The sequence below is a fragment of the Phaethon aethereus genome, assembly GCF_964289735.1.
Source record: "Phaethon aethereus genome assembly, chromosome: 2".
Lineage (NCBI taxonomy): Eukaryota > Metazoa > Chordata > Aves > Phaethontiformes > Phaethontidae > Phaethon > Phaethon aethereus.
In genome coordinates this window covers 41,873,612-41,885,652 of record NC_138582.1, presented here as the reverse complement: position 1 = coordinate 41,885,652, position 12,041 = coordinate 41,873,612, and the positions used below count along the sequence as shown (strand labels likewise).

Below are 12,041 nucleotides of genomic sequence, written 5' to 3'. Positions count from 1 at the left end.
GGGGGAGTTGTTTTTGTTGTTGTAGTAGTTAAGCTTGCTCTTGTCTCTATACCCAGGTGGCTTGTGCAAATAACTTTTGCATTAGCAGGTATTACTGTATCACTTCTGTGGCAATGGCAGTAAACAGTTATGTGCTCTTAAATATTTGCTTGAAGGAAGGGATCATTTATTTCTTCAATTATCTGCAAAGACTGTGGATCAGATTGTCTATTGCGGTTGCAACTGGGCAATGATAATTTGAAGTGTCCTCCCTTGCCCACGTCTGCCATGCGCTATTTTAGGATGTCTGTGTAATCAGTTTTGGGACTATTTTACATAAACATCTCACCTTTTTACTTGGTTAACGTAACTGTACATGTAGTGGGGGTTGGACAGTGACATCAAAGGCATAACCTTCTGTCTCATATATCCTAAACTGATGTATTGTTAAGCGCTACTTGCGTGCTGGTAATCATAACTTGATTAGAATTTTTTTTGGCCGTAAGCCTGAATGCCAGAGTAAGATTTTAAAAAGATTTTTTCCTAAATACTTTTTATTTAGTTGACTCTTTGATGCATGCTCATAGACCATATAATAACACAGACCAGTTATTGCCTATTAGACAGTACAACAGTACATTTTACTCATGAGAGTTACAGGATTTATCAAGATTACATTTTAAATTATTAAGTTGGCAGTTGACAGAAAGCATAGTTGACTGAAATGCTGTTGAGGGGAATTAAATTGGCTAATATAAAACCTTTATATAAAAGTGTTTAACCATGTTGTCATTATGAGATTGATGTATGTCACAGGATTCTGATTTAAAACTCGTCAAAGAGATTTGGCCATAATACATTTCAGAAAATAAAAAAAGTAAATGTTGTAAAATTAGGGATGATTTCTTAAGACCAATTTTGCCTCGGGACAGTGAATAGATTCAGATACTGGGATCTCCATGCTTTAATATTTTTTTTTAATACAGTTTCAATCTCTAAATATGAATACCTTCTTGATAAATACTCCCTTTTAAATTTTTTGTTTAAAAAAGAAGTCTTCAAACTCTTTTGACAGTATCTTTGTAAGTGACAGAGAAGCTCATTCCCTATATTTAGGGTTAGGGCATAGATTATCTTCTTCAACAGAGGATTCAAGAAGATTAGAAGTAGCCCCAGGAATACCTCATCATCTTCCATTTCTTCAGGGAGAGCTAGGTGGAAGCTGGTGTTGCTCCTCTCTCTAGGAAGGAACACAAGCAGACTGTAGTGATATAAATGCTAAAACAATAAAATCCCTTGCTGGCCTTGGAAGAGAAGGAATACTATGTAAATTAGGGGTTGGAAATGCATTAACTTTTTCTTTACTGTGCTAGACCAGAGTTTAATGCAGCTGCTACTGTTGTTCTTTAATGGGACTGCTGTGGAAGGAATGTCTAACCAGCAATTTTTTTTTGAGAGAGAATTTGGAAGGTGACAATTCATCCTCTAGCTTTAGAATAGTATCTTTATACATATATATTCTTTTTTTTCTCTTTTTTATATATCAAAAAGATAGAGGATGTTGATTTACACAGGGGTCAACAGTTTTGTCTGTTTAGCACTACATACGGTATTTATTACAGATGTTACTGTCCCTGATGAAGTATGTAAACTAAAAAATCCTCTTCTGTTTAAAATTGTTCCAAAGTTCATTAGCAAACACAAACCATTAATGTTGTGACACAAACTGAATTCTAAGCGTGTGCCTGGTGCACTGTCCTTAGTTTGTCCTATGGCTGGGTTCAGAAGTAATTCAACAAAGTATTACATGCCATATGTTATGCAATACTTTGGCACTAGGGATGAGTTAAGGGTAGTCTCAACCCATAGCACTGAATGCCCTTGGTTTTGCTGGTTTATATCACAACTTTAACCTTGCTTTAAATGTAGTTTTTGGGTGTTAATTTAATTTGGCTGCTCTGTATGTGAGACATCTTGCCTGAGTGAATTTAATTGCACCATTGAGTAAAACTAAAGCCATGAACACTGATGCACTAAAATTCTAGCAGAGGTATAAGGTTTAGTTTTATATGGCTTCTTGTTTGGAGTTATTAACTATATGGAGGAATAAACCCCCTTTAAAACTCTTTTTTAAAACATTACAAAACCCACAATGTAAAGTTGCCATGAGCCAGCCAAAAATAATACATATGGCATTCAGGAGTGCAGTTGCTAATTGGCTGCTGCCTGAGAAAATGGTACACTTGGCTTCTACTTAACACTGTGGGTTTGGCAGAAAGCCAGATTTGGGGTGAGGTTGTGAATGAAGCTGCATGTGGTTAGGGAGGAGTTCAAATGATTCATGTCTTGGAAGTTGTAGTAAGGAGTGCACTATGTACTTGGGTAAGCTGCTGGAGGAAACTCCTCGCCCATGGCCTCCCCCCATGAACGCTTTCCTACACCTCCATTTGTCTCTCTTATGTGGGGACCGTATTCTGTATTTCAGTTAGTTTTAATCATTAACTAAATTGGGCTGTTTAGTGGTTTAACTCACATTTCAACAATTCTTTTTCTTATAGATGGAGAATGGAGAGGAGGTAGAAATAGAGGAATTCTATGTAAAGTACAAAAACTTGTAAGTAAAGTTATAGGTTTGATTACTATCTTTAAGTTCATGTAATTTCCAGATAGTTTTTAAAAATTGGTTTTGTAACTGATATAACCGTTACTATCCAACTTCAGACATTTCTAATGTTTAATCCAAAACAGTGGCAAATAAACCAGGAAATACCTTGCATTGATGGTGGTAGGTTTGATAGTGTCGTCTTAATTTGTGTTCTCTCCAAAATGAAATCCATAGATAAAATTGCTCTGCTATTAAAAACGTTAATCTAAGGCTCATTTATGCATGCAGATTCATGAGCACATACGTATGTAGCTGTGTAGATCAAACTGCAACCATAGAGTAACGTGCCTGTGAACTACTCAAAAATAACCTTTAACATTGTTTCAGACACAGGATTTGTGTTCAACGAAATGTCTAAGATAACAAATGAGATGGCTTCCAATACTCCAGCAGATAGCTGCCCCTCTGTAAGAGGGATGTAATAGTAGTGAGAGCAGCATGTTGTTTCACTTCTGGGCTCTGAAACTGCAGTGCACTCAGTATTTAAAATAAGACACTTCACGGCTGGATAAGCTAATTTTTCTTTTAGAAAAATAACATATCTTGTTTAATTTTAGCAAAGTTTCCATCTGAGAGGCAGAAAGTCACTTAAAAGTGAGTTTCTTGCAGCTAACTGCAGATAGTTGACTTCACTTTAAATATGCTGCCACCTTTGTACCCTTTGCACTATATTGATTATTGCATGATGTTTAATATCTTAATTAAGCTTTGTTTAGTTTTATTACATTGGCATGTAATTTTTGTATAAACTATTCATATCGTAGACTTCTTAGCAATACACCTTTTGGTAGACTCTAAATTTATAAAGTGGGACTAACCATTTTGGCACAGATGCTGTTCCTTACTTTGTGTTTTCTTAAAGATGAATTATTACCATGGAACTGCATTTACAAGGGTTCTTCTTTTCTTTCATCAGTGTTAACACTTCAGTTGACTTACATGTGACTTCTAATTGCAGTGCTGTTCTCACAAAAACCTGTATAGCATGTTAGCATTTGGAATGTTTGCATAGTTTTTATTAATTTCTAAAAACCCTACACTTTGCTAGAATATGATGTTCAATAGTGACATTCATGATAAATGTCTGGTATAGTAATTATGTTTTAAGTATGCCTTGTATAGTAATTATGTTTTAGGTATGCGTAAGTAAGTAAAAAATCATCTTACCTTTGTGCCAAACACTAAATGTTTGAGGTATGTATTTAAATTTTGAGTGGGAGTTGTTTTTATTTACTGACAAGTCTCCATTAGTAAGTATGATTATTTCCACTAAAGATGATTTTTTAATAACTTCTGTGATGAAGAGGATAGTGTCCAGTTTTCCAAGCATGGCACTACAATGTGCTGGAAAGACCTAGCTATACTAGGGGGATACATAGGGTTACGTAGTGGAAGCACAGTTTTGAGTAAGATTTTTCTGTTTCATCTTCTAGTTCTTACCTTCATTGTCAGTGGGCATCGGTGGAAGACCTGGACAAAGACAAGAGAATTCAGCAGAAGATTAAGCGGTTTAAGGCAAAACAGGGCCAGAACAAATTCCTTTCAGAAGTACGATTTCTTTGTTTGTTTGTTTTAGGTATTTAAGGAATATTCTTATGAATTCCTGTTCTGTATACTAGCGGAAAATTTTGAACAATTGTGTGATACATTAATAGCATTTATTCTGGTATAAAGTATAACCATGCTTGATCCAAGTCTTGCAAGTTTATGAAACTCAAGTAATCTATCCTGACTTTATACTTTTTTACTATAACATTTTTTCTTAAAGTGAGTGGTTAGTTGTTTGCATTGTAAGCATGACTCTTAGTGAATCAGTACTAGGTCTCTTTTCTCAGGAGCTGATTATGCCAGAAAAATGCATCGCATTTTTCTGCGTTACGAACTGCTGCTCACTAGGGATTCTAAGCTTTTTATCATCAATTTAATTTCACTTAGAGCCATAAGCAGTAGTGTGGCAGGGGTGTTGTCAATAAAAGACCAGATCTGCTCATCTGTGTCTCTGAAAGCTTACCTTTCAGTAAAATGCAATCTTTTGAGAAAAACACAGGTTCATGTGTTACTGTGTTTATTTATATTTATTTTTACTATATAATTCAAGCTAAAGAAAACCTGTTGCAAATTGAAAACTTCCATGAAGTCACTGTGGGTGTCTCATTAAGTGCATCTGGTTGACATATTCTGATAAAATTAACAGGAATTTGGGGGAGGAGGAATTGATGTGTTGTCCTTTTAGGAGAGTATAGAACATCTATGAACACCATGTCAGAGCATCCAAAGATGCTTTGAGATGATTTTAAAATAGGGTGGTGCCTATAAAGAATAAGCTGCATCTTATAGTATTAATGCATAAGGAACTAGATTAAATTAACTTTCAAGACTCCCGATATTTGAGTTTTTAATGAAGTTAGTAAATACATGGAAATTTGGAATAACAGTCAGTACAGTATATCATATCATTAAGCAGCAACGTTGTAAAATTTAACATCTGTTCTAAGTGAAGATGCCTGGAATTGCTTTTTAAATTTCTTTTTTTTAAAATCTGTTTTTTTTAATCTGTTTCTGAGGTGGGTCAGAAATTATCGTAAATACTTGGCATTTGTTCTTGTTTTAGAAAAAGCTATCAAAATTTACATAGTCTTTAGTCTTTTTGTCTGATGTTTCTATTAGAGGGGATCTTAAAAGTATAATATGAAACACAACACTTTAGTATGCACGAGAATACTGTAAGTTGTTGAAGGGATAAGAAAGAACAAAACAAATTATGGTTTTTGGAGCAACTGTGTATGCATGCAGTGTTTTTTCTCTGTTTTTTAAATAATAATCTTTGAGTCTTGCTTATAAAGCCGTTAGACAATTCCTGTAGTTAAAATAATCCAGAGGCACTTAGTGTACAAGGCTCTAATTTCTTTATTGCAAGCTGTAGTTTTCAAGAATGCTAAATGCATTGCATGCCATAAGCCTTTTCGATTGCTCATTAGTGAATTGTAATTTCACACTTCATTTAAAATATTCTTAAACATTCTCTCACAGTAAAAGGTTTCACACAGTAATTAAGAGGCCCAGTTAACAAAGTCTGAGAAGTCTGATTCCCTCATGGGGAATGATCTTGCTGAATTGTAGCATTTCAATTAACATGTTGAAGTTTGCCAAATATAAATTCTATGTCACCGTGACCCAAAATATTACTGCCTGGTGAAATATATATTTTTTTCCTCTCAGGAAGGGCTAATAGAGATATCTTTTATATTTTTGCCTTTCTCCTTGAACAGATTGATGATGAGCTTTTTAATCCAGATTATGTGGAAGTTGATCGCATCATGGATTTTTCACGTAGCACAGATGATAATGGAGAGGTAAACAAAACTTTTAGTGTGTTTGTAGTCATATAGACATTGTGTTTAGAATTTATTGTTTAGAAATGCGAATACACACTTCAGAAGCTACCACGCTATGTGTGTGTAGAAAATAGGAACGTGTTACAGAAAACATTCCCTAATATAGCAGTTTCCCTAAAATAAAGGGATTTAAATGAGAATTCCAAACTTCTTTTAAATTACCTATCTCTAAAAAAATATAAAACAAAACAAAAAAACACCACCAACAAAAATAACCTCTAATACATAGGTCTAAGGTGCTACTTAATACTGTAGAAATATGAAGTCTATGCAGATAATACAGAATTTAAATGAAAATTGCAAGAATCTTAGCTAAATGTCATAGTAGCTTAGACATTGTTTAGCCTATCTGTTGCAGAAGAGGTCCTGGATTCACTGTTTCTTACTTTTTAATCACTTGTTCTGCAGAGCAAGATCACTTTGTCTTCCAGGAGACTCCCTTTTGGTCCTGGGAGAATAGAAAGCTTCAATGATAGTGTCAGTGTTTCCATATTGGTCTGTCAGTGTTTCCATATTGGTCTATCAGTGAATGGTGGTGGTTGGGTTGCCTGCTGGGAAGTTTCTCATGACATTGATAAGAAAAAACAGTTGACTGTTTAATTACGTGGTAAAGCATAGAAATTGTAACAGTTGGAAAACAAATACTGTTTTACTTCTAAATTTTAGTCTAACCTTAGTAATTTCAAATGCAATATCGTGCTTGTTTTGGTGGTAAGCCTGTGTTCCCCACGTCTTAATCTTACTTCGTTAAGTTGTCAAGGTGTCAACCTGCTATTTGCTTATCCTTTTGGCTGATTCAGACATTCAGGACTGGTAAAGCTTTTTGAACTGTATCTGGTGTGCAGATCTCCTGTAAGAAGATATAAGGTTACACTTTTATTCCTTTTAAATTGTGATATAATCTTATTTTTGTCTTTAACAAAGCCTGTAACACATTATCTGGTGAAATGGTGTTCGCTTCCTTATGAAGACAGCACTTGGGAGCTCAAGCAAGACATCGACCAAGCTAAGATCGAAGAATTTGAGAAACTGATGTCTAGGGAGCCAGAAATGGAGCGTGTGGTAAGAATTGGCTCTGTATAGAGGATTTTATTTGAAAATAGTAAAGTAATGTGGTCTTTCAGAAACCACTAATGGGATTTGCTGTATTTGAAACAGGAGCGACCTCCTGCCGATGACTGGAAGAAATCAGAGAGTTCCAGGGAGTATAAAAACAATAACAAACTCAGGGAATACCAGTTGGAGGGAGTAAACTGGCTTCTTTTCAATTGGTACAACACGTACGTAAAATACTTCTTACTGCAAAATCCTGCTTTGGAAAAGCTTTTATAATTTATATTTGAAAAAATAACCTTTTAAAGCAGCCTTCTAAAGTGAGGTTTTAGAATTATTTACAAGTCTAATTTTTTGCTGCAGGAGTCATATACAAACTAATTTTGGCTGGATAATGTTACATAAAACATGAATAGATAGCTAATTTCAGATAGATTCTTGAGGGAAATGCTTTTGTATGTATATGTGTTCGTGCACGCCCCTGCTGCCCCTTCTTCCTCCATGTGAACTTGAGAGGTACATAAAATGGATATATCTGTGCTTATTGCATCACAAATCATAATGTTTATTTAAAAGGCAAAAAGATTATGATGTCTTTTTAGTGTAAACTTGCCATTTTAGAAATTTCTGTTTTATTCAGTTTAGCTCCTTACTGATTTGCTATGTTTTAAGTTAGGAGTAAATCATTCAGACTGTTTTTATTACTGTTTTCAGACGAAACTGCATTTTAGCAGATGAAATGGGGTTGGGAAAGACTATCCAGTCCATTACGTTTCTCTATGAGATATATTTGAAAGGAATCCATGGTCCTTTCTTGGTTATTGCACCACTGTCCACAATTCCCAACTGGGAAAGGGAGTTCCGCACCTGGACAGAGCTGAATGTGGTTGTGTATCATGGGAGTCAAGCAAGCCGGCGGACCATTCAGTTGTATGAAATGTATTTCAAAGATCCACAGGTAAAAGCTCTTCATTATTTTTTTCCCCCCCTCTTTTTTGTATATGCTTTACTGTTGTTAATTAGTCTAAGAATTGATTAGATTTCTAATACTGATCTAGTAGGTTTTAGCTAATAATGAAGGCATATATATTAATAAAAAGAATGCTTTTTAATAGTAGCCAAGAGATCAGCTGGAAATAGAGGGACCCAGAGTTGCTGAGATGGTGCAACTCTTGTTCAGGGTTTCATTGTTTTGTGCAAAGTTTTCATTACTTTGCGTTCCTAAGGTGAGCTGGCAGAAAATATTCTTAATGGGGAAACTACTTTAATTGGAACTAAGCTTAAAAATCAGTCTTTGCCTACCATTCCAGGAAAAGACCAACTTGCAGAAATTAAAGTTGTTGATACTTCTTTATCAAATTTCATAAGTCAGATATTTTTTTGACTCTGTGTTGCTGCACTCATGTTGATTAGTTCTTATTGAGAGAAGGAAAGCAGGTACAGAAAAGATTGAGGGGTAGAAACAAAATTATTTGGAAAACTGAAGCTGTAAAGAGCAACAGATCTCTGCACTTAAATGCATGGCTTTGCTCAGAGTAAATAAACAGGATTGGGGGAAAATAATGTGCATACATTGAATGTTACTGCAAAACAACATCCTCCTCACTTAAGAGAGAAAAAGAGTGGAAGTTCAACCTGATTTGATATATTGTGGAGGGTTATTTCGAGCTGAGCTTAACGAAGTGATAGTGGTGAATTCATCTATTTAGATTTTCAGTAAAGCATTTGATTTTATGCCACTGGATATTTTGATTAATAAACTAGAATGATATAAAATCAATATGGCACACATTAAGTGGATTTAAAACTGGCTAACTGATATTTCTTGATGTAATTGTAAATGAGAAATGATTTGCATTTCCAGCATAGTTCTTCAGGGATTGGTTTGTGTCCATGAGCTATATAACACTTTTATCAATGACCTGAAAGAAAACATAAAATCATTACTGAGGAAGTTTTCAAATGACACCAAGATGAGGAGAGTGGTAAATAATTAAGACAGTTCATGGATACAGAGTAAGCTGTATTACTTAATAAATTGGATCCAGGCTAACAATATTCAGAGTAGCTAAATACAGGGCTAAATATAGGATGAGGAATGGAGATGATTCCTACAGTAGGGAAAGCTCAGTTCTTGAAAGGCTGTAAGACAAATGCAGATCCTTTTGTGTCATGGCACACGACCAGTTAAACATGAGTTCATACTGTGAGACTGTGGTTAAAAGGGCTAGTGTAGTGCAGCTGTGTAGGAGGAAAAATATCTTTATTAAAAGAGTAGAAAAGTTAACAGCATTCTTCTCTTTGTCAGTAATGTAGTGAGTAGTCCAGTTCTGCCTAGTTCTCGCTTCCTCAGAAAGAGTGTTGAAAAACTGGAGCTGTTAGAGCAAAGCTACAAGGGTGGTTGTGAGATAGAAAATATGCTTTTACAGGGAAAGAACTGAGTAAGAACTGTTTTGAAGGTGGTGACTGTGGCACAACTTGACATGCCATTAGGGCAAACAGAAATAGAATCATGTACTTAGAGTAGAAAAACACACAGTAATTTATAGTAGTTAGAAGCTACATATGTTTGGCCTAGTAAATAACCATTTTCTCAGCAATTTGTCAAAGAAACTTTTAAATCAAAATTATATATGCTGCTCTTAAAGAAGATTGATTTGAATAGCAGTTGCTACACTGAGGTCTAATGGCTTATATTCCTTACAATACTAATCAAATCTAGCTTCTTACCTAGATGTATAATACACAAATGAACTGGAATTGATTTGTACTTTTTCTGGTTTTAAAATTATTTCTTATCAGAGATAGATATTTTGTATAAAATTTTAAAATTTGACTTTATACACATACTGTCTCCACTGAAGTGTTTCCTGTGTTAAAAATCATGTTTGTTTGTTTGCTTGTTATTTAAGCAGTGCTTGTTCTGGGTGTGGTATTCTTAGGATGCAGCAGTTACATAGCATGAAACCTGAGGGAACGTCGTCAGAAAAATCCCACTTACTGTGCAGATTCTTAGGGTCATTTTGGCAATATTGTTTTGTTGATCTAAAGGCAACAAAAGGATCTAAAAGCAAAATGCTGCAGAAAGTTTTGTTCCCCCTGTTGCCATGTTCTTAACTTGCCTCTTGCAAATGACCATGGCAGTCTTTTGACCCTGTAGCAAGTAATGACAAAGCACTCATGGCACAGAAAAATGAATCATTTTCTGCTAGCTTTGCTCCCTGAACAAAGAGGAGAATCAGACAATTGCCATGGTTGAGGATAAAGGAGAAATGGAGTAAACTCTTCCTTTTGGTAGCAGCTATCTTAGATGTGTCATGAAATTACCTTCTGTGTTCCATTCTTTGTAAGACTGTGTCACCTGTGAAGCGCATGGTAGAAACTGAATTATGGGGAAAAAATCCTCTTCATGTTCTGACAAAAAGAATCCCCATGTAGTGTTCAGTCTGGCGTCCTCTGAAGTACCATCAGTGGGCATGCGATGGGGGACGGGAAGGGAGAGAAAGGAGGCGGGCTTTGGCAGTACCATTTCTAGTCCCTTTGCCAAACACATCAACTCAGACATTAGCATCTTTGGCTTTTTAGGTCTTAACATGAAAAAAGGCCTCTCCAGCTGAGCTGTTTCTCAAAAAGGCAATTAAACATTGAGAAAGTCTGAGTGGCTTTGAAGGATGATAGTAAGAGACAGCATGCATAAGAAGCACCTACCCCATCTGCAGTAGTGTGATTTTCAGATTCAGCACCAGTAACCACAGTCAAATTGTTCTGAAAACCTAGAGAGTAGTTGATAATAAAATACATTTCTGCAGTTGTGTGACTTCAACACTAAGGACCCATGCTACCAGAGGTATTCCCCTAAAAACCCTTCCTGCCTTACTGCTTGTGAGGCTCACGTAGGGGTGGCTGTTCTGGTGTTCCTGAGCAATATAACTGAAAGGTCCTTCTGTGGGCCTTCCCACAGAAGGTTGGTATATCAAATAAACCAATTGCTTTTCTGTAGTGTTTTACCTCTGAGAAAGAGTTCTGTTGTAAGGTCAGGAAAGCTATATATGCCAAATAAAATTAATGACAGAGCTCTGCAGAAGAGTTGACTTGTTTGTGAGGGAAATCTACTTCATGGTGTAATGAGGACTAAAAAGATAAACTGCCTGGCTCACGTGTAGAAATGGAATACCTTGTCCTTGGTTGATTTTAACTCAAAATAATGCTATTGATGTTCAGGACTTTTTCTGGCTTACCTGGTTCATTTCTTTTGTGCCCAGTGGGTGTTGGCTTAAGAGAGTATTTTCTTACCTGCATGGTTTTCTTCCCTGCTGAGAAGCTATCTATGAACATCGACAGCATAGGATTACCTCAGATTTCTGCAAAGAACAGTTGGCGAGCAGCAGTTTAAGGCAGTATTACACCAACAGGGACTCTGTCTTTCACCGAAGAGGACACTGAATTGCATTTCACAAAGTGGCTGCAACTTGTTTTTCCAGATGCCTTCCAGCTATATGTAATTGGTTAACATGCACATTTCTTGCATCTGTTCTCTTGTTCCTCAAAGTGGATTTTGAGGTTGGTGGGAAAAGACCATAATAATGTGTCATGGTTCCCATTGGTGGAATGTGCATCATCTTAGAAGTCCACTTAATACACATCCAATTGATCTTCTCAGTTTGTGTTTGCTAAGAGGTAATATCCCAAAATATAACTCAACTTTTATATTCATATCTAATTGTTGTACCTTGTGGCTACCTCTGTTGCTTGAGTTACTTCCCAAAGAATTTCCCAAATAGAACAGGAAACTGCTACCTATTAGGGTGATTGTTTTCCTCAGATGGAAGAACTTCTCTGAGTGAATGGATAGGAAATTCCTATGGTTCCAACATCAGAGAACTTCATTTGGATGTCACACTGAAACAGGATAAACTGAGTCCTAGTTGCTTAAGAATTCACCTGTGACA

At 35.9% G+C, this 12,041-nt stretch overlaps 1 protein-coding gene across 2 annotated transcripts in view; it reads left to right on the top strand.

The window, feature by feature from the left end:
* CHD7 (chromodomain helicase DNA binding protein 7) overlaps positions 1-12,041 on the top strand; it is a gene marked incomplete at its 5' end in the record, with an annotated part of 92,505 nt that overhangs the window by 47,856 nt on the left and 32,608 nt on the right. The window contains 6 exons of one of the 2 annotated variants that reach the window (XM_081996606.1): positions 2,538-2,593; positions 4,078-4,192; positions 5,914-5,997; positions 6,964-7,101; positions 7,198-7,319; positions 7,807-8,050. The exons of the other annotated variant lie outside the window; for it this stretch is intronic. Coding sequence (XP_081852732.1) covers positions 2,538-2,593; positions 4,078-4,192; positions 5,914-5,997; positions 6,964-7,101; positions 7,198-7,319; positions 7,807-8,050 — 759 coding nt within the window. The remainder of the gene's footprint in view (positions 1-2,537; positions 2,594-4,077; positions 4,193-5,913; positions 5,998-6,963; positions 7,102-7,197; positions 7,320-7,806; positions 8,051-12,041) is intronic. 2 annotated transcript variants of the gene reach the window in all.